Consider the following 24,418-nt stretch of genomic DNA (forward strand, 5'->3'; position numbering starts at 1 on the left):
ATTAATATCGGTGTTAACAGGTAAAAGATCATAGTAAATAACCTGTAAACAAAGCATACAATGTGAGCCAAATATTCTCACTTACCAGCTCTTCTTGAAGTTGGGAAATGAGTTCATCCCTCTCTTTCAGCTGTAACTTGAGCACGGAGCATTCATCTTTCATGATATCCTATAAAAACATCAAAGAGACAGCATAATAGACTGCACTCTTTCACTTTGTTCTTGACAAACAAAGCCAGCTTCCCACCAAGGGAAATAATTGCAACTGACTAAGGAGTCTCAGATTCCTTCTATGATGTGGTAGTTACCATAGTATTTCTAAGTTTCAATAGAAAACAAAGGTGTCCAAAAATGTTACGATGTTGCACTTGATTATATGTTTATGTCTATATATTCATGTACCTATGTTGTATTTTACATAATTTATTTTTTTCTTACATTTCTTCAGACAAAAACCAAACAAGTTACTTTCAATTCTTTCCTCTTATTTTTGTGCATATATAAGCAATGGGATAACAGTAATTGTATTCTAGGAGAGAGATTTTAGCAGTTATCTGCCAGCTATATGTAGCTATGAGTTCTCAAACAAATGGCTATGCTGCAGTCCCATCACCAATGATGTAATATTGGTAATGCTGGTAATATTTGGTCCTTTCAACACAACCCTTGGCCTTTAATGATTTTACTCTGTAAGGTACAGTGACTCATGGTTTCTACATACACAGTCTGCCCACCTCCATCCCTCCATGCCGGTGAGTCAGATACATGGACTTCATCCAGAATCCTGCATTCTAAGCTCCATCTCACAAACCAATACTCCCTGCTCATTTACCCAACACTTTCCCACAGATTTCTGGAATCCTCCCCTCTGCCCTGAGGCTTGACTTCCACTCATTTTCAAAATGATTCTTTTATCACCAGGAATTAGCCGATATTCTCAGCTCCTATTCACTCTGAAACAAATCTGACATCAAGTCTTTGTCCTCTACTTCCTTAGTGTTTCTTAGAACTGATGTGCTCTATTCTGTATTAAATTATGGGGGAATTCATCGCTTCCTACCCAATATTCTACAGTAGTTTCTAAATTTGTTTTGCCTAATTCTATCACTTCCCATATCAGTGGAATGATTTCTTTTTAAAGCAGAATTAATCTCATTCTTTCCTAATACAACAGCTAACCAATTCATTTTTTCATGAAAAGTCAAAACTCTTTGGCATAGTGTAGTATGCCCTTCATCTTCTGTTACTTGTTTATTTTTTCAGCTTCAGAGTTTATTTCCAATCAATCTTTCCTTTCTAGAAGCAATGCTAAAATGCAGTATTGTTCTTATGCACATGCAAATGGCTAGATTTTACCACCTTCTCTCATCATAACTTCTTGTCTCCCACAGTATCACATATTCTAAGGAAAATTCCTAGAATCACTATCCGTTATTGAATGAATTAGACATTCTTTTGTGAATTAGGTGACATGGTATACAAAAGTGGCACACAAAAATTCAAGACCAAAAAATACACTGGGGGGCTGGGGATATGGCCTAGTGGCAACAGTGCTTGCCTCCTATACATGAGGCCCTGGGTTTGATTCCCCAGCTCCACATATACAGAAAATGGCCAGAAGTGGCACTGTGGCTCAAGTGGCAGAGTGCTAGCTTTGAGCTAAAAGAAGCCAGGGACAGTGCTCAGGCCCTGAGTCCAAGCCCCAGGACTGGCCAAAAATAAAAATCAAAAAATACACTGGACATGATCAATTACACAGATGCTAGACATTGACACAGTGAAAGCAAAGTGCATATATGATCATACAAAATGATGTTTATTGAAATGACCTCCAAGAAATGGAAACAAGAGGTTTTTGTTAGTTTGCTTTACTTTGTCTCCTATCTCACTGTTGTTTTTTTGTTTCTTTTGATTGTTTATCTGTTTTTACATTTGGAGGTAAACTATTCTTTCTTTATTAAACTTTTTTCTTTATTGTCAAAGTGTGGTAGAGAGGGGTTACAGATTCATATGTAAAGCAGTGAGTACATTTCTTGTTCAACTTGCTAACTCCTCCCTCATTTTAACCCCCCTCCCCCTCCCCCTGATTCCTGTACATTTCATCTTATTTGTCAGTTTAACTGTTATGGGGAGAGGAAGAGGGAGCACGAAAATGGTGGGACAAAGGGTGAACAAATGCAGCAGTTAAAGTCACTAGACACTGTTGAAAATGAACTACATAAATAACAGGTCAGGGTCTTGGGAGAAGAAACACTGGGAGAAAACAAGGGAAGAGGTGTCACTGTTCAAAAAGAAATGTATTCATTACCAGACTTAATGTAACAGTAACTCCTCTGTATATCACCTTTACAATAACAAAAGAAATTCAAGGGGACATACAAAAGTTCAAGTGCTCTTTGCTTGTTACTCAGCCTCATTGGATTATCTTTATTTTTTCTCTCTACTTGAGTATATAGATGGTGCTTAATTAACACAAAGCATAGTTAGTTGCCACAAATAAGATGCTGAAATTCATATTTCCTTCCCTCAAATTGCCAAATCAACATTATAAACATTATAGGAGGGAGCACTCATTTTCTTTTCAGCTTACTCTATCTGGGCTGATAAGGATGAAAACTTATGATTAGTTGGAGAAAATCAAATATTTATTCTACTTCCCTTGGTGTTAGTAATTTTGCATCTTCTCCACAGAAACAGACAATGCATATTTCTACCTTGTTACTATCTGTTTGCCTTTTCTGATGACCAGTTTAAATAGGAGAGTTCTAGTCATCTTTGTGTGAATTTTGTCTTTTGTAATTAAGTTCTGTTTCCTTCCTACATAATAGGTTTTTCATGGAAAGTTTGTAACCATTATTTTTCTTTAAAAAATGAATGTGTATAGCTGCTACGTATTACTATTTTTAAAAAAAAAAAAAAAAGGTGTGCACCTTGATCTATTTTGCACAGAGAAAATCTGCTTTCTTAGCAGGAGGTAAGAAAATAATCATGCTTCCTAGTACCAGTGAGATCTATGTCAGATACTTGATCCTGTAAACTACTTGCTTTGTGGCTCTTTACTAATTACTTAATTTCTTTCAGCTCTGAAAATGTCCATGGAGATTGATGACACCACCAGACTAAAACTCGGACAAACCCTCTATTTTACTAGTGCTCACAGCCATGAAGCCTTGTAAATACTTCACTTAAGTTCATTCTTTTCATAAAATAGTTCAATTCTTTTTTTTTTTTTTTTTTTTTTTTGGCCAGTCCTGGGCCTTGAACTCAGGGCCTGAGCACTCACTGTCTCTGGCTTCTTTTGCTCAAGGCTAGCACGCTACCACTTGAGCCACAGCACCACTTCTGGCCGTTTTCTATATATGTGGTACTGAGGAATCGAACCCAGGGCTTCATGTATACGAGGCAAGCACTCTTGCCTCTAGGCCATATTCCCAGATCTTTTCATAAAATAAAACATGCTAGTTCTCCAGGAATTGAATACTGAGATAGAGATAAGGGCTCCAAAGATATGTATTGTAGGAGAAGAAAATATGAAAGTAAAAGTGGACGAATAATGCCTGAGCTAGGGCAGGGAGAATAAGACCATGTTCTATTCTTGATGAAATCTCTGCTAGATAAACAAGCAGCACCAGAAACCTGTTACCTACTCAAGGGATGCCAAGCTGAAAGAAAGCAGGTGGCCTCCTTGTCTGCAGTGGCTGTAGAGTGCCTCAGAAAGAGACAGAGGCTGCCGTCTCTAGGTTCTGTTTGGTTCCACACTTTCCCTGGGCAGTCTGTAGGACAGCCTTCTTCCCTCAAGGTATAAAATACAGATCTGCCTTTCATAATGGGCTACGCCTGGGTGTTGTCTTTCCACTGAAGGACTCATGAATCTCATAGTATATTCTGTTGGCAGGAACTGTTTCTTGAAGTGAGCCCACTCTTGTAAAATTATTCAGTGTTCAGCCACAAGGATATATTCCATGAATGACACTGGGCTCTGTGTGGTAATTTATGATTTCTCTGTTTTAAATGAAAGAAAAATAAGGGTGGGAGGAGAGTGCTGCCCTCTTATTTTATCTGTTAATAAAAGAGTAAAATGTAAATCAGAGAGGAGAGACTTTCCTAGCAGATCTTTAAATAAATAAGAAAGATTTTATAGAATGATGAAGTGTGACTCTGATGTAGAATACAAAAAGAGTAATGCCTTAGAAAAATGTTTGAAGGCTTCTGACATAAGTTTGGAGAAGTGGAGCAGAGGAAAGCAAGGAGCTCAATGCTGTGATGTACAGGAATTGCAGATGATTTAACTGAATGTAAGCAGTGGTTTCAAGCAGCTTGAGAAGTCAGCACACTAAACTGCAAAAAGGCCATGAATATTAGCTGAAGTTATGAATTACAGCTACAAAACATAAACCTGTATAATGTAATATGGAAAGAAGTAAAGGTCATGCTTTCTTCTTTTTTTCAGAGGCTCTAATGGAAAGCAGCAGCATGCTATCTTCAATATCTTCAAATACTATCATCTTCAAATGCTCATTATCAACATCATTGTACGGGGGAAGCCTTTCAAGGAAGCATATAAATGAATTTATGAGGAATAACTTTTTAAGCTTCTTAAGTAGATACACTTTGAACAATTACTTGGGAAACTTTGCTCAACTATAGAATTAACTTTCATTACAAAATGAGAATTAGTAATGTATTCTATGAATTAAAAAGAGTACTGAGAGTATCTGGTCATTAAAACATATATTTCCATTATCATCTGAAACAGAGGATAAACTACAAATCTAGCAAGTGTCTTATACATTACCATTGTTCCACTTCTGGGCAGGGAAGACTGACATTTGAGTCTGTTTTATCATTGAGGTTCTATGTGATTTTAATAAATCAGTGATGAGCAATAATCTATAATTGGTTGGCAGTCTATGCTAGCATCAGATACATTGGTGACATGAGTCTGATCTCAGGTTAATGAAAAATATAATTACAAAACAGAGATTTGAGAATCAAGAACATAGTGTCAAAAATGAATGGAAAATGAAGTAATGAAGAACCTTTTATTTAAAAATGTATCCATGTTGTTGTTTCCAATATTTCTATCTCCTTAAGTGTGCTTCTGTTACAGAATTTTCACCTGCAGGTCAAAGTCACCCTGCTATTTATATGAATTACATGACTTGGTGTGCTAGACTATGAATTCATACAAACCCTAGTACAGCAACCACAACATGGTAGAAGCATGAACACTTTCTTCAAACATGGCCCTGTTTAAAAGATCTGAACAAGTCAATTGTTCCAAAGCCAAAGTCACTTTGACCTCTCATAGGTATATGGTAAAGTTAATAAGAAGCATGCAGTTGTTCAAATTTCCTTTCATATGCAATCAATTTATGATGAGAGAAATAGTATCTCTTGGGATGGAAGAAAATAAAAGTCAATGTGGCAAAAATGGAAAACGAACTTTTGGCTAATGAAATTCTAACAGAAATATAGACTTACAACAAATAGGAAAACATGGGAAATTATGTGAATATTTTATGATACACGTGTTTATCTGTGAAGTACTTAATTTCAAATTTTAGTAATATCCTTATAATATTAATGTTTACCCTATTCAATATTCACTTCAAAGATATTTAGCAACAATGCAATGCACTGAATTCATGGTAGAATTGTATATTCTCATGTAATATTGTGTTTCAAAGAAAATGTTCCAAGGCTAAATAATTTTACAGCAACCAAAAATTTATTAGTGTATCATAGGCATTATTATTAGAACATATAGTTCTATGCTATATTCATTCAGGTAATTCATTCAGCAATTGCTACTGTTAAGTCTTCCTCCTCTGTTAGTTTCCCAATTTCTCAAATTAGTAGCTCTTCTAAATGCCTACTGAAGTTGCTTAAGAACCATTGCATTTCTATGCACACCTCCCCCTTTCCTTCTACCATAGAAAACCCCTTGTGTCATCTGACATTAGTTTCCCAATTTCTCAATTTAGTCGCTCTTCTAAATGCCTACTGAAGTTGCTTAAGGACCATTGCATTTCTATGCACACCTCCCCTTCTCCTTCTACTGAAGAAAACCCCTTTTGTCATCTGACAAGGAAGAATCTTCTTATCAGAGATGAGGAAGGAATAAAAGCCTAGGAGGAAGACCCCAGACCGTGTTTTTATAAGTCTGTAAAAAAAAAAATCATAAAGCTCAGAAACAACTTTTCAAAAATACCCACCTAGTTCTAGAAGTTAAAATGGCATAAATTATATGCAGTTGCAAGGAAAGAATGACGCTGTTCAATCCTTTTGATTCTAAAAGCTCTTTACTAGTTGGAAAGCATTCAGTATTTTGTTAATTAAGCTGGAGAAAATATGCATCACTCACAAGGCTGATTGTAAATGTACTAACATGTTAAGATTGTAAAGAAAATAGATGGCGACTTATGCAAATGTACAAATTTAACACACACTATTAACTGGCCTCAGGCTGAGACTTATTTAGAAAGTAGCATGCTATAAAGATGAATGGTACCTTATTTCTGTCAATAATTGACCAGTATTTTTTGCATTGACACAAAATTTATAATTTTAACTCTTTATTCTGAATCTGCCACATTGGGAAATTTGCATTTTAATAGTATTATGTTATCTTGAAAGTAATAGATTTTTCTGCTGTCTTGGACTATGAATTTAAATACAAATTTTCTAGAGTCACTTTAATTTGGTCCAGCTGTGCAACATCTCACATCATAAATAGGGAGCCAATCAAGTCATAGCGTTATAACAAAATAAAAAGGAACATAAAACTGTGATGGAAGTCGGTTCTGAAGTGGATACATAATAAACTGGATGCACACTTTGCAATGGGAGTGGTGGTCTTGTTGGTGCAAAAATTACCTAAAGCACCTGGGAGACATTTCAAAGATTCACAGTCCTTCTCCTCCTTTGCAGTATATGAGCACCACTGACTATATACATTGGAATTCATTATTTGCATCATTGCAACTTCACATTTGGGAAACACACTTACATCAGGAATATCGGTTGCTCGAGAAAAATATCATCTGTCCAAGCTTTAAAAAATAGGCTCAAAGACACAAAGTGAAGCAGAAATGAAACTTCTATGAAGGTCGCCACAAATCAGGTGTATTATGGGCAGGTATGCCCCCAAGAAATTCCAACAAGCAATGTTTTCACTCAAGTACAGGTCTTTTTTGTTGTTCCACATTCGTTGAATATTATTGGATGTACAGTCATCCTGGATGGACGTCCCCCATGTTTCATTACCTTCTATAGTCACTCTGTGCATCTTTTGGGGTTGATTGGATTTTGGAAGACAATTTGGTCTCTACTGTCATGTGTTCTGTTGTGGATGGATGGCTCTTATGGGTATATGCTTTCTGACATATACACAGTTTTCGCTTACTTTCTCATTTTGTTACTGTCCATCCTTCCTTCTAATAGTTGGCACTCCTCTGATACTCTATTTGCCTACTATGTTTATCTAGGGATTTCCAAGTGCATGGATTTTATGATTGTCATGTCAGTAAACTGTTAAATTATTATGTAAATAATTTTTTACTCAAAGCCCATTTCCTTCTCTTGAAAATGGACCACCACTGATTTTATTTTCAACAGCTGGGTATATTACTAGACTACATACATTAACATCTGCCCTGGCACAAGGTTTGCTGATCGTAACTAAAATGTTTCATGATTTCTTTTTCTCAGGAGGAAAGAATTTTTCTTTATCTGAGATGAAAAATAGATATTGCAAGAATTATTCAGAGTTAGTTGCTTGATCAAGTATGGAGAAGAACTGATATAAAACACTTGCCCACAAATACTTGCAACAGAAGTATATGACAAAGAACTCTAGAATCCACTAACGTTCAGTTAAGTTTTCTCGACGAGTTATTTCAGTCTTTAAAGTAGCATTTTCTGTTTCTGCCTTTCATGAGAAAACCATCACAACTATAGAGACAAGGAAACCTTGATTGCAACTTCTATTCCTGACTCTCTTTCGTTTAATATGAGATTTTTAGAAAAGGAACCACATTCACAGGATGTACATCTTCTTTTGCAATTTAGCTTACCATAAATAATTAAAAATTGTTCAATTATTCTCTCACTGAAGGCTCGGTCCAAGGTGAGTCAGCAAATGGAAAGTACTCTCATAAAAGTAATTGTAGAAGGTGTTTTTCAGAGTTCAGCTTGAGATAGGCATTTGGGCATCACAAAATCCCCATCAAATAACTTTGCTTTATGGAATTCTCTGAGTGGCACAATATTTCCCCTTTTCTGTTGTTTAGCCATGAGTATATCCTAAGTCTCCATCTGAATCCTTTGACCAACTCCTCTTCAATCCTTACCTTATCAATTTATTATTAACTCTCTGTCAATTAATAGTTAAATAATGATCATTATCAGTGCCTTCCATCTGCTGAAATCTTGGGTCAAAAATCTAACTGCTTTTTGAAGTACTATAATATTATCTTCCATATCTGTCAGATTTAAACTTCCAAAAGTAAATCTCCAACATATTATGGCCTCTTTACTTCTAGATGTAGCTAATATCATTTCTCCTATAACCTTTCCAACAAGTCTGATTAATCAATAGTGTGACGTTTTAGTTTAATGTTTGTGTGTGTGTGTCTGTGTGTATCTGTGTGTGTCTGTGTGTGTCTGTGTGTGTCTGTGTGTGATTTGTAGATTTGTATGCAGGACTGGCTTCAAACCATGATTCTCTGATCTCAGCCTCCTGAGCAGCTATAATTAAGACATGAGGCATGGATATCCACTACCTAATACCAGTACTCTTTTTTAGTGTATCCTCACAGTTGGTTTTGCTTCCTCCATTAATGGCACAGCAAGATCGGATTAAGTATCCTTTCTTGTAAGGGATGTAAGGCTATGTAAATGAGTCTTTCCTGCTGTGAAGCAAGCCTTCTTATGGAATTGAGTATATTTCAAGTGGTTGCGTGTCCTTTTCCATGTCAAAGATAGAGGAGATTTCTCTTCTCTGTGAGAAGCTGTTGGAATGTTGAGAGGAGTAACTCATAAAAGTGTTTGACGTTCCCTAAGAATATGGTTTCCTGGAGATTCTCTTAAGGTACTCTATACCCATCCTGGTTAAAATGAGCATTTGAATGTCCCAAACCAAATCACCAAAATAAAGTTTCAGTGGCTTCTGTTCTAGGAAAATTTGTCCCCAGTAATGATTCTCTGAACTCTGCTGCCATCTAGAGTGGGGTGGTACTCAACTCAGTTGCTTCATTCTCCGCCCCCCGCCCCAAGACAAATGGTTGATTTTCAGTTCAGCTTTTTTTCCCTCTTGTAAGGACAAGGGTGATGACTTGTAACAGCTCAAACCAGAAATCCATTCCTTCTTAACTTTTCCTCACATTTCACTCACAGATGACACACTTTTAACCCATTCTTATCTTTCTATTACTATAGCTATTACCATCATTTGTACCTTTACATGTAGTTAGTATGTTTCAAACATCTCATAAGTGTTTCCTTTGCCTTTCTTTTCAGTCACTAACAAAGCTTTACTAGACATGTGCAGATGTCTTATTTCTCAGTTAACTTCAAACTCTTTGAGGATGGGAGTTGTACTTGATGTTTGTACGTCCCAAATCATCTACCTCAGTGACACTGACAGATAGGAAGTTCAATGATGAACGAGTACATGGGAAAGTGCCTGAATCATCTCTCCTCTGTGCCCTTGGTAATGCCTGCTGAAAATTAGGCTAAAATTTGAGTTTAAAATAGATTTGATTTTCTTACATTAATTCAGAAATTCCGTAAGGGAAAGTATTTGCCCGCAAAAATATTCCAAGGATGATGCCAGTAGCTGCTTCCTGGTGGCATTCTAATTAACAATTCAATAAGGACAGAGCAGGAAGTATCCAGCATAATAAAGACTGATTTTTTTTTTTTAAATTCCGATGTGGGACACAGGTGGCTCAAGGTTTTAATCCTAGCTACCCAGGAGGCAGAGATCTGAGAATTGCCATTTGAAGCAGGTCTGGGGAGGGAAGGCCATCAGACACTTATCTCCAATTAACTACCAGGAAAAGCTGAAAGTGGAACTGTAGCTCAAGTGGTAGGGACCTAATCTTGAGCAGAAAAGCTCAGGGACAGTACCTGGGTCCTGAGAGCCCCAGGACTGGCACCAAGAATAAATAAATAAATAATTCTGAACAATCCATGGCTGAATTCACTCAATTCACTATTGAGCAGACAATAATTTTACTTCTTTTCATAGTATTAAAATTATTTAGAATACATTATCCTAGAAATGCTCTTCCCTTTATTATTGCCCTATTTTGCAATTAGCATATTGTTTTGGATTTCAACATACAATAGGATTTTGCTTTTTGGTAAGTGCATCATAAACATTACTACTCTCTCACATTCCTGTCTTTCATGAATAAATTACAACAGAAAATAGAAACAGAAAGAATAAATCACTTGCTCAAAACAAACACGAACAACAAAACGGTTTAAACACCCAATATTAAAAAAAACAACAAAAAAATAAGATCTCATTTGTAATTAGAACAGAAAAGAGAAGATTGAAGAAAGCTTCGTTTTCCCTAATAGGTAAAGCCAACATTGCATTATAGTTATAAAGTTATGATTTAAAAGAACACAGAAGAGTATTTAAAATACCTCATCTATTTAGCTTTATAATGAAAACAATGTAACTCATATATACATATATATTTCTTTTTGTTTTCAGAAAAATCTCTTTTCTCTCAAATGAAGCTTCTAGTAAAGGAAAAGATAGCTCACTCAATTAATCAAATGTTATTTTACAGGAAAACCTCTGATGAGATTTTATCACTAATGTTTTGTAGGTCAATGATTGAGAGAAGGGTCAGTAACCAGTGTTTATGTTACACCTGAATTATGAAAGAACTTATATTCACACCTGGTGAATTCCTTGGCAGAGTATCTGGTCCTGAAGAGCATAAAAGTTTTATAGGCCATTTCTAGTCTGTATTCCACAGGTTCTGGGCCTTAAAGATAGCAGACACATAAAGGTATTGATACTTCTGTTAATGTAGATTACCTTTACAGCTGTGTTAACAAAGTATAAGATGCAAAAAAAGATAGTATTCCTAAAGCAATGTCCTTCTTCACCATCTATCTTCCTTACAGGACCTCTGTAGTATATGAGTATTATAAGAGGTCCATGTAAGTGGTTACACTCATTTGGAGCTGTCCACTATTATGGAGTTGGTCATTGTCCTTTCTTTCAGACATAGTCAACTGAAGAGGACAACATATTTTTTTTTTTTGCATTACCTCACACTTCACATTTGAGGAAGGCATGGCGGATAATATTTTACAGTTTCTCTCTGTTTGACAAGGATATTCAGAATTCCCCAGGGCAAATGGCCTACAAATAAATGTCCTTTAACATGTGAACTTGTATCATCTAAACCTTTTATTTGAATTATTCTCGTATGAGGAAAAACAAAGCTGAAATATTCATAAAGGTAATTGCAATTGGAAGGTTAAAAGAAGACCACTGCTTGCATACACTTTCCTAGGTTTCTAGTCCATCTTTGCTAGAGACAGGATTTGTCCTTGCTTAGAAGCAGGCCAATTACACTTCCTCCTTTAACAGATGTTAATGCCTAACTACACCATGGAGATACTGGGAAAGTCAAGTTCTACGTTTACCTGGATCAATAAGGAAAACCTTGACTGTAAGTCAAAAGATACATAATTAAAGTGGCTTAAACTGAAGAGATACTATCTCACTGAAAAACAGAGCCAAATAAAAGTAATTATAAACTCAGCTAATTCAATAACACAATCACATCAGGAAGGACCCAGATAGAATCTGTTTTTGTCACTCTTTGTCAAAGGATTAACATTGGTTTGAACCTTCATAGTCTTAGAAATTTAAATGCAGATTCAAAAGAGAAAATTGATTCTGGCTCATGGATTCAGAGGTTCTAATCCCTCATCATTTCCTTCTTGCTTTTAGACCTGTGGAATCACTGTACATCATAGCAGGAGCGTATGGTAATGCAAACCCCATAGCCCCATAGCCAGAAAGTAAAAAGTTTTGTGGTTTTTTTAATATTGGGTGTTTAAACTGTTTTGTTGTTTGTGTTTGCTTTGAGCAAGTGATTTATTCTTTCTGTTTCTATTTTCTGTTTTAATTTATTCATGAAAGACAGGAATGTGTGAGAGAGAGTAGTAATGTTTATGATGCACTTACCAATGTAAAAACCACTCTCAATGAGCCCCCAATTTCCCACTATACCCCATCTCGGGATGGTTCCATTACTTCCCAATTGTTTTGCAGACTGGGAACCCTGTCTTGCACACAATGGACTTTGGGATAGTCAATCAATTTAAAATTAGTTAAGAAAAATAGTTTTAACATGTCCACCAACCTCTTTAAGGAAAGAAAGTGTACTTCCCTCTAGCTTAAATAATCTTCCTTATCTACTATATGTCTCATATGTATATATACATATATAACATCTAATGAATGTATACACACATATATAATCTCTACAGAGTAGGTTTGGAAATGACAGATTTGGTTGTTAATAAGTTTCTATACTGGCTGTGTTTAATCTTCTCTAAGAAGGCATTTCCAATCATGCATTGCCATTTAATGATCAACTCGGTTATCATGAGTTTTGCCTCATCGATACTTTCACAGCCAACCTTACATGTGTCCATCCAACAAGAGACACACCTCTCTATGCACTTATGCACATCTTCCTTTCAAATTAATCTTCTTCAGTGCCATTTTCAAATGTGTAAATTGGGGGGGGGGGTTCCATTAAGGGATTTGAGAAGACAGCAATAAAATATAAATGTCCTCCCTGTCACAGTTTTTAAAATGCTCTTGGTCTATAAAATTCAGATTTAAACTCTGAGCTTTTGCAGTACTAACTAAGAAGAATGGTGTTCAAGATAATATAATTTGAATTACATGGTAATATAAAAATAGTGATTATATTTTTTGAGGTAAGTATATAATAAAATAGTTTATTATATATATTCAGACATGAGACAATTAATTGTCTTCTTTCAAACTCCCAAATATTAAACTAAGTATATAAAAGAATTTTTAATGGGGCTGGGGATATGGCCTAGTGGCAAGAGAGCTTGCCTCATATACATGAGGCCCTGGGTTCGATTCCCCAGCACCACATATACAGAAAACGGCCAGAAGGGGCGCTGTGGCTCAAGTGGCAGAGTGCTAGCCTTGAGCAAAAGGAAGCCAGGGACAGTGCTCAGGCCCTGAATCCAAGCCCCAGGACTGGCCAAAAAAAAAACAAAAACAAAAAAGAATTTTTAATGAGATGAGGACTTTTTAGTGAGATGCCGCATATCAGACATTCTATACATTGTCTTATTTAAGACTTAGAATTTTCCTGAGTTAAGGAAGTATATTTTTTGATTAAGCACTGACAATGCAAAGTTTTAAAATATGTAAATATTAGACCAAATTTTATAGAGCTACCCATTAATAATATTAGCTTTCTTAGCTACATCTGTGGCTATTGCAGTATAATATAATATGCAAATATATAGTATATAATATACAAAATAATCTTAGGAACTTTAATAATATTTTAATTTAGTTAATACAACAAATCTGCTAGGCAGCTGTTAGCTATTAACATTTACATATACAGACGTGAAAACTGAAACTCTAAGGACTTAAAAGATCCTTTCCAAAGTTAAATGGTTGAATTATGTGAATGCCGATAATTAATGCCCATTCATTTAAATGTATATGTGCTGATACCAAAACATAGTGTTCAAATTATTCATGTTTCTTAATGAGTGGTTATAGATGGTCAGAGTTAAACTAAGTGAGGGCAGGGAATAGGAAATGCTGAATGTGTATCTTTGAGTTGAACAAGCAATGCTTAGAGGCATATTTAAATATATTATAGCACATTATTTTATCTGAATTAATTCATAGATTAATTCATACATAGATTCCAAATACTTTCTGCATGCCTATATTGACAGATAGAGAATATTGATGGAACTCAATTTTACAGTTGGGAACTAAGAAGACTAATTTAACCACAAATTAACTAGAAATGGTCAGATAGATTGTAGTACAGAATGGAAATGATATGGACCCTTACAGAATTAAAAATTGATCATCTTCTAGATATCTTATTCCTTTTAAATTCTTTAATAGCTTTGTTATTAAGCCCCCCTTGGTAATTTGGGTGACATAATAGTGCTTATTTTATGTGGTTGTTCTAACTGTTTACCTGTATGCTAAACACTAATGTGTTAACATATGTCAGGAACTTAGGAGTGCCTGGTCTCACAGTACTTCAATACTTTTTAATAACTAAGCATTACATGAATGCTAGATACTATGATAATGGCTTATGTTTTTCTTTAACAATAATGTCTATAGTTATAGCCAATATTTATTCAATTAACACATACTATATTTTACTTGTTACTATGAGTTGGATCTACTAATTGGAGCAAAGTATATTTTTCAAAGATTAATATTCAAAATAAGGTTAAGGGGGCTGGGAATATGGCCTGGTGGTAAAGTGCTCACCTCATATACATGAAGCCCTGGGTTCAATTCCTCAGCACCACATATATATATATATATATATATATATATATATATATATATATATATATATAAAAAAAGCTGGAAGTGGTGCTTTGACTCAAGTGGTAGAGTGCTAGCCTTGAGCAGAAAGAAGCCAGGGACAGTGCTCAGGCCCTGAGTCCACACCCCAGGACTGGCAAAAACAAAACAAAACAAAACAAAATAAGGTTAATTGGAGGTCTGACAATTTTTCCTAAGGCTTTTGTTTAAATTGCTACCATGTTTCAGACATCTTTCCAGAAATGTGCTTCTTTTAATAAGAAGTTATAGTCCAGATTCTTCTGTTCCACAACTTGTCACTAGTGTTTTCTTAGTAATTAAAAGATGATCTTTAAACACTGACAGAAAAATAACATTAGCCTGTGTTGGATAAGTAATATTGGTTTATAGTAGAAAAATTACCCCTTTGATTTCAGAATTGAACTAAAGTTACGAAGGCAAATTGTTTCATTTTGTGTAATATTTTAATTTGCATTCAAATTATTTAAAAATACCAAATCTACTATCAGTAGTAATTTTCTGCTTTGGGAAGACACTAATGGAGCTGAAGCCTTCATTTTACAAATGAATGACAATGAAGTAGATAGACTCTGTGTAAATTACTTTCCCAAGGCCATACAGCTAATTAATGAAGAGACATGTAATAATGCTGGGTCCTATAAATTGTCATAGCACTGAGTTTGACTCACCTTGACAGGTGAGTCACCTACTGTGTTTATATGTAATCCTTTGCATGACTACAACGTGTTCTAACACAGAAGAAAGATTTAGAATTTCAGAGTGGGATGTATTCAGGACCTAGGAACAGAAGCATGACCAAGGGAAGCATCTGAAGCTGAAAATGGCAGATACTGAAGCTCTGACTCAAAGGGAAAGGGTTTAAACAGTAGACAGAAGTGACACACTCAAGTTGTAATGTAATGGGTTATCTTAAGTTAATATTAAGGAAGTCTGGTCATAAAGCACCACATTCCACTCTAATGCTTTGTTTTTATGTATAATAGTTGGAAAAACTAAGCAGGGAAATCCTAACATGGTTATTCAGAGGCAATCATAGCAGTTATGATTTAAGAAGGTTGTGGTCAGGGCAAATTGAATTCAGACATGTCTGTTTTGTAGTTAATTCATTACCATCATTCTGTATTGTTATCATTATCACTATTATTATTTTCTTTCTGTGGTTGTTGTTGGTTGTGGGGCTTGAACTCAGGGCCTGGGCCCTGTCCCTGAGCTCTTTTGTACAAGGGTAGCACTTGACCACTTTGAGCAACAGCTCCACTTCTGATTTTTGAGAAGTTAATTGGAGATAAGAGTTCCATGGGGACTTTTCTGTCTGGGCTGGCTTCAAATTGCAATCCTCAGATCTCAGCCTCCTGAATAACAAAGATTACATTTGTGAGCCATGGGCACACAGTCTGTATTCTTTTTTTGAATCTCCACATTTGTAATTCACTGTTAGAACGAGACGTTCATATTTGTGTCATGGTACAAATGAGTTTCTAAACAAAATCTTCTATGGTTGAAAAACATCAAATTATAACATTGCAATCATTCAAAATAAGCTTTGCTAAACTTGGCATTTGGAAATTTCTTTCAGTATTATACACTGTACGACGTTCAACAACCTTATCAGTTTGACTGTAAAATTATCTCTAGAACACAGGCCAACATCGTCAATCTATTTGTAACTGAACAAAATAATAGCTCTTGTATTGTTTGATCATACACCTCAAAAAGCTGTGGAAAAGTTGACAAATATATTATTATCATATTTTGATTATTTGGAGAAGATATGCCAGCTCTCTGTAGAGAGGAATCGAGCTGTGTTTTTATCATTTCATCTCAAGCATTCAATTTATCACTCTCATATGATCTCTGGAAGGAATGTGAGTGGATTCACTCCATTTTAGTCTCCCAGCTACTGAAGAGTTATTACCTTGGAATGAATCATCTTTTTCTTTGTTAAATCAATTACAAGAGAACTGAAATAGAAGAGTCTCGTCGATAAATAATCAGGACAGAATATACAGAAGCTACACATTGCATTTAAAGCATTGAACAGCAATTTGTAATTTTTAGCTTCAATCCACAAAGTCTTTTTTGACTCAGTGATAGTCTACTTTTCTAAAGCTTAGAATTTTACTCTTACAGATCCTATCAATGGGCTTTCTGGAATAAGAGGAGGTGAGATTAATGAGCTTATTATAATTCATTAGAAAGTGGTATGTGGATGGCTGCCTACTTTAATTAGTTTTATAACTGTAGGAAATTGTTTCATATGCCAGGCTCATCAGCAAGCATGCCTGGAAAACATTAGAGCAGGGATGAGAGTTGATGTGAGGTGCCTTTCATTACGCAGAATGGCTAACAGCACTTATGATCAAGGAGGGTAATAAAAAGAGGGACATGACAGCATCCAGAAGGAAGAACTTCACCAGATCAACCACTTCTGTGAAGAAAAGGGCAGAGTGCTTTCAAATACTGCTTGGACATGCAGGTATAAGACTCATAATTATTGTAAAAGGTTCAAATGTGTCAAGTTTATCCTATAAACCCCAATGCAACTTTTCAGTGATGCATAATATTATCATAAAATGGCACTAAATCACTCAACAATGTAGTCCTTCAGGTCCTGCTCTTTTATATTACCATCTCAAAGAAATAGATGTTCATATGGGATACTGGTCAGAAATAGAAATCACTACAACCTTAGGGAAGTACATATAAATATAAAAATGTTTCAGTTTAAAGCTAGACAAAGAACTTATATTTGTTTCATAGAAATGGAGTGGATACTTTTGGTAAGTTATGAAAACAACATTTTAGTGCTCTTAATGATTTTTTTTATCCTGAGGTAAAAAGTTAATCATGAGGTTGCTCATTACAAAATTGCATTGCTTGGCAATAATCTCCACATCCAGGATGAAGGACTGCAGGATTGCAAGCTTGAGGTCATCTTGGGAAACATAGTGAGATCTTATCTCAGATAAACCAAAATCCCAATTACACTGCAAATATTAGAATTCTTTCTACCACTCTTGTTAAAGGCAAAAAAAAAAAAGAGCACTGTAAAATCAAACAATGCCTGTGATGAAATAGTATTGGAAATTATCTACGTTACGTACATTTTTTTTTTTTTACTGTAGTCTCTCTGGATTAGATTTCACTTAGTTGGCAATACAAATCATTGGTTATTGGTGAAATAGAATGTAAACACTTGGAAGGAGGGGCTGGGAATATAGCCTAGTGGTAGAGTACTTGCCTCGCATACATGAAGCCCTGGTTCAATTCCTCAGTACCACATAAATAGGAAAGGTCAAAAGTAGTGCTGTGGCTCAAGTGGTAGAGTGCTAACCTTGAGAAAAATAAAAATAAATTTAAAAAAAGAAGCCAGGGACAGTGTTCAGGCCTGAGTTCAAGCCCTGGGACTGGCAAAAACAAAAACAACAACAACAAAAAACTTGAAAGAAAGTATATTTCCCTTTAGGTCATAAAAAGAGTTTCGTCAGGAGAAAAGACACCTAATAGACAAGATCATTGTTAACAAAATAAGAAAGTTCTAGTTTTCTTTAAGAGGAAATCAACTTAACAGACAGGTCAGTAATTCTGCCAGGATGTTCCTGAGAGTAGAGAATGATTTGAGGATTCATTTTTATCTGCTACACAACAACTCATGGTATTCAAGTCTGAATACCATAATAACCTAAGCCCATGCATAGAAACGATTTCATTGGGGAATTGATTGATCGTTAGTTTTTCCAGTGATTGAAATATTTGCATTTTTCCTAACAGTAAGTATATTTTTTTACCTAACAAATCTGGTGAGAACTTTTACCTATTTCCCATATAAAGAATAATCATCAATAAATAATAAACATACTAAGCTTGTCTCTATCAAAAACTAGTCACAATTTTTATCATATGACATGAAGTCAGCCATTATGTTTTCTCTCCTGTTTCCAGGACACCATGGGAAACTTTACTAAATAACATAGATTTGAAAATCAAAATTACCTGCAATATTTTCTGTCCCATGAAAGATTATCTTTAAATAAAAATGCTAAGAAATCATGTGTAAATACAACTGTGTTGCTAAGTTGGTATTTTCTTTACGTGTTATATACTCTTAGAAGAAGCAACTTTTTATTTTGTATGACAAAACATATAGTTTGGTTTTTTTTAGGGGGTGGATAATTCTTTTAGATTTACTCTGAGTGACAAAGCCACCGTATAGCACACACAAGTTGTAAGGTTGTATAACTTCTTGTATTGCTCTGGAAACAAGACAAGACAAAGAACAAACTTGAGGGCCTATATAAATAAACCATACACTTATAGGCTTTTAGTTACCAACTTCGAAGGGTAATGGCACTTCAGAAACATCATGACACCAATTTTAGTTTCAACAAGGTGGAAATACCAGGACACCAGGAGAATGCTGTGTGTGAGGAGAATAGCAAAAAGTGCCTGCTGGTGGTTGATGAGAAAGCCAATTCCCCATGCCAGTATCAGGCACCATGAAACTGCCACGAAACGGAAAACCTTCAAGTTAAGTAGCATAGAGTTTGGCTCAGTACAACACTTTCGGAATCTCATTATAATCAAAATAATCATTTTTTAGATGAAATATCAGTCTTATGGTACTTTTTTTTCACTTTTACTACCTAATATTTTATAACTTTATCTAAAAAAGGGGACATAGTTATAAAATTCACAATAGTAACTCAAATATAACACTATAGTCAAGCAAGTATTACCTCTACCTGTAATCCCAGCTATTACGAAGGAATAAGCAGGAGGATCTTGATTCTGTCTCAGAAGTATATACATACATACATACATAAGTAAATAAATTAAATTAAAGTGTTGAAAGCGTATCTCAAGTGGTAAAGTGCTTTCTCAGCAATTTCCAGATCCTAGCTTCAAGCCCTAGGACAATAATAACAACAAAACAGAATCCCATTAAGTGGTAAAAAAAAAAAAATGAGTCAATGGAAACATTTAAAGGACAATAATAACAAGTATATGCTCACTCAGTAATATTACCCAGAGAAACACCCATGATTATAAATCACTAATAAGACAAATAACACTTATTATATAACAATTAACGAAAAATTCATTTTACTTCTTTAAACATGTAGGTGATAAATTTAATAAGTTAGTCTTAGAGGACTGTGTTTAATAGACAAAAGTACTATCAGGAATGAAAAATATTTCACACTTTGTTTCCAATGAAGGCAGAGTTCACCACAAAGATAAAACCAATCGGAGGTTAATTACCTTAATTTACATAAATATTAACTAATATTTTATAAGTACATAAAATATTAGCAATTTAAATACTAGAAAAGCTCTATAAAAGGTTGGACAGCCAATAATACATTAAAATGTTATAGTTTTTTTTTTTAATTTTGGTAGCAAAAGCAGCCCCCAGCAAAATGATATTGTGAACTTGTAGAATAAACGTGAGTTTTGATTGCATTGAAAAATGATCTGTCTCGAGTGTTCTTTTCACTTTTGAAATAAATGAATAACATCAAAACTGCTCTTCAACGTAAAAGGTAGATTTCATTCTCAGTACTGTCAAATGACTAGTTCAATTTAGATTTCTAGTGAAGTACTGGGCAAGAGAGGTTCTTTTACCCCTACAGTTTTAATATAACAAAGGTTGTCATTTATATGTAGTTGTTATTTAATGGGTATACATATGTGTTCTTTAAATGACCACTTGTGGAATTAATTCACAAGGCTCTGCTGAGCAAATACTATGATGTTAACAAAATGACTATCCTATGTATTTTTTCAAATTTGAATAATACAGAAAGCATATGAGACATAACTGGGCAAGAGCTAAATGAGATTCAACTTTCTGGATAGTACAATCACACTAGATAGGCAATTCATCTTAAATTGAACTGAGATCTAAAGTAGCAATATTCCTGTCAGTCTCCTAATCTGAAGAGTATAGATCACATCTCAGATGAGCTATAATACTAAAGTTCTTAGGCCATTTATTCATCTTGTATCATTGTGTTAGCTTTGCTTCTAAAACACTGTAAATAAACATTAGCTCCTGCCTAAATGTGTGAATAAACAGAAGGTACCCAGAAAAGAATTAAAAAGTTCTCCTAAATTATATGCATGTGCCTAAAATTAAATTTTAATATCATGCACAATTTTTACACAATGGCAAGGTCATTTTGTTTATGATGTATGACACATTTTTGCATATGTATTAATTGTAAGTAGTGTATTCAAATAGAATTTTTTTTGGTGTGACCATTTAGATATTTTTCACTTCTCTTATTTGTTTAATTCTCGTACCTGGTGTTACTTAGTAGTTCTATCCAGAAAAAAACAAAGGTACCAAAATTTCTGTACATAATATTTTCTACATGAACTGGGAAAACTATACAGTTAGAACATTGAGAAAGTTATTTTTCCTAAGTAGAAAATATTTCTCCCTATATTGTAGTCTCAGATGGTATATGCAAATATAAGTAGGTTGTTGATTGAGATTTTTGTTTTATTTAAGAGTTTGGCATTCTACAAATCCCCATATTTCTAATAATTTATACTATACTTTTTATCTTAATTATTTATCAAAATCATTATATATTTATATATATGGCACAGTGACCCATGCATGTAGTCGTGGCTACTTGGGTGGCAGAGAAAAGAAAAAGTATGTATGTATGAAAATGTTGAAAGAAAAGATTTCTATCCTTAAAATTTCTGCATACCAGATCCTAAAAAGATTACAGAGCAATCCCAGACAGATTGTTTCTAATTTGCCCATGTTCAGAGGGGAGCTTGTGTAAATTACATTATCTATCAAGTATTCACAAGTCATGAAATAACTTAGGTTTGTCCCTTAAACAGCAGAAAAAAATACCTCTCACTCTTTGTAAAATCTGCACTATGTATGCATTAAACCAGATTGCATAAGGAATCTCATTAAAAGTTACTAAACCTTAAAAAGCCAGAGGAAATGGGGAAAGAAGGAGAAGTAGAAAGCATATATAATATAATATAATATAATATATATAATATAATATAATTTATAATATATGTACATGTATATACAAATATAAATATAAATATATATATGGCCGGTACTAGTAAGAGGGGAAAGGGAAATACAGAAGAAGAATAGGGGTGAATTTGACACCACTGACAAGTGATGAATTGACAGATGAATTTCCTGTAGCCTTAAGACAACTAGGAAATTTAACATTATGAACATGTTCCATTAAGTTCAGCCTTAGTGATAATGTTGTTTACATTTAAAGACCAACTTGCTTTTTGTCTATTGCAAACAAACTGGCTAATGGGCCTACCTCATCTTATCCTCTCCTGTTCAAAATTAATGATATTAAAAAGAACCAATACCGATATTACTCTGTTAGGAGATGTCACCGTCTAAAATACTTATTTCTTTACTAAATATGTACAGAGCTACAAGTCTGCTCTCAGATGACTGAATACATACATACATATATATATATATATATATATATATATATATTCTAGAAGTTGTTGGATGCTATGAAAAAGAATGAGATGGTAAGAAAAGCACATTACAGGAGAACACAATCAGGGGAGTCAAAGTATCACATGGATTTTCTTCTTATTTCACAGGCTCTTCATGAAATCCTCTGACTTTATAAAACTCTAAACACTTTAAAGCAACAATGCTGAGGATATAGTAAAGTGGTGAAAATACATTTGAGAAATGGATAGAATATTACTAAGAATTTGTAGTGTTTTTAAAAGGATATAAAATGACTTAGGTCATGAACATAGAAGAGTTGGTTCTTGAGCCATGAATTACAGGCATCAATGAAAAAAACAGATCTCCCAGAACGACAACTGCAATGACTTCCATTGTACCAATGGTTCTTCAATTTACTAAATGTGCTCCAATAGCATCTGTCAGTGATGATAACAAACATAAATTCAGTCATTACTGGATCGTCACTTCAAGAGTTTGCAAATGTCCTTAAAGTTTACAAAAAACCTAGCCATTATCAAGTTCCACCTAGTGTTTGGTAATTAATCAGTTTAAACAGCATTGGTCTCATGACTTTGCTTATTATTTGTTATAATTATTATAATTATATAATTATAATTATTATTTGCTTATAATTTGTTTTCTTGTGCAGGTACCAGGGTTTAAACTCAGAACCTTGAACTCTTGGATTGGCTTTTTCACTCCATGCAGGTGCTCTATCATTTGAAACACAGCACCACTTCCAGCCATTTGCTGGATAACTAAAGATAAGTGTCCGTCAAATTTGTCTACATGGGTTGTCTTTAAACATGATCCCCAAATCTATACCTCCTGAGTAGCCAGAAATGCAGGCAGGATCCAGCAGTGCCTAGTGGCTTGGCTTATTTTGTGTCATATTTGAAGCATGTTTTAGCGATGTGAAACTCTCCTGTACAGAAACTAGATTTCTTTTGAAGGGTACCCTAAAGGAAGTAGAGGTGCGGCTCAAATGGTAACGCCAAGGAAAAGGGTGAAGCCCTGAGTTCAAACCCTGGAACTAGTGCATGCACAAGCACACACACACACACACACACACACACACACACACACTCACAGGAAAACAGGGAGTTAATAAGATATCCCTTCCCTACTGCATGTTTTTGCCATCACCACAAGTGATAAGAGAACAGGATCTGTGTCTCTGTTGGGTTGGTAGACTCTCAGCAGAACATCACACAATGTCTCTGGATGAAGGGCCCTGGTATATTTCTGTTAACTTGAACAAAATCATGTAGTACCACTGAGCACATATAGGGGGGAAATAAAAACAAGCACTTAAAATGATGGAGACTATTTTGAAGGGGATGGGACTCTAGGGAGGAGGAAAGGAAATAAAAGGAGCTGTTCAATTCTTCTGGTAGGAATATATGAAAATATAGTAAGGAATCCCACCCCCCCCTGCCCACCAAAATGTCAACAAAACAAAGCAGCAGACCAAAAGCAAAAGTAAATATATTTTTAAAGTCTCTTGATTTTTACTTCATAGTGAAAGTAAAATTACTTATTAAAACTAATAAAATTACACTTGAGAAATAAAGTCCATTCCCTGATTGCTAAGTTGTATTAATGGAAATCAAGCTACTACTTTTTGGGAAGAAATGATTGCTTCTTACTAGCCAATGTATTTGGACATTTGTATATTAGATATTTGCGTATGGGAAGCACTTCTTTTTCCCCCAAATATAAAAGCTTTTAAGTTTCTAGCTCTATAAATAAGGTCTTAATAAGCAATTTCCTCATTATCATATCTAAGCTATAAAGCTCTATCATATTTTTCATTTCATATTTCTATTATTTGGACTGTACAAATATAACTAAGCTCTTTTCTTCTTAATGGAAGCAAAAGGGGTGGATTTTGATGAGACCATCCTGGGGTAGGTGGGCATCTCTGCCATTTTGAGTTTTGCTTACTTAACAACTAGATCATATTTAGATAAAGAAGAGAAACAAAGCTCTGTTTAATGCTGCCTATATCTGCTTGTGCACTCTAATGCCTTCCTTGCAGCTGGCTCCCCAAATGACAAAACCAACTACCACTTGTGCATTACACTTACCAACTTTTACTTTTAAAGTAGGGTAACATAATAAGAAACCAAGGCCAATGTTCTGACATAAAATAACAATATATTGTTTTATAAAAGAGAAAACAAATGTTACCTTGAAACTATTAAGAGCATTAATCTGAGTATTAATAAATCCATTTTCACTTTGAGCAATGTATTCCTATCAGTGAG

General features: G+C 34.7%; 1 protein-coding gene across 1 annotated transcript in view; it reads right to left on the minus strand.

The window, feature by feature from the left end:
* Positions 1-24,418, minus strand: part of Ccser1 (coiled-coil serine rich protein 1) — a 671,676-nt gene that overhangs the window by 375,012 nt on the left and 272,246 nt on the right. Inside the window, exon 9 of the mRNA XM_048333671.1 lies at positions 86-169. Coding sequence (XP_048189628.1) covers positions 86-169 — 84 coding nt within the window. The remainder of the gene's footprint in view (positions 1-85; positions 170-24,418) is intronic.

The sequence above is a fragment of the Perognathus longimembris genome, chromosome 24 (genome assembly GCF_023159225.1).
Source record: "Perognathus longimembris pacificus isolate PPM17 chromosome 24, ASM2315922v1, whole genome shotgun sequence".
NCBI classification, from domain to species: domain Eukaryota; kingdom Metazoa; phylum Chordata; class Mammalia; order Rodentia; family Heteromyidae; genus Perognathus; species Perognathus longimembris.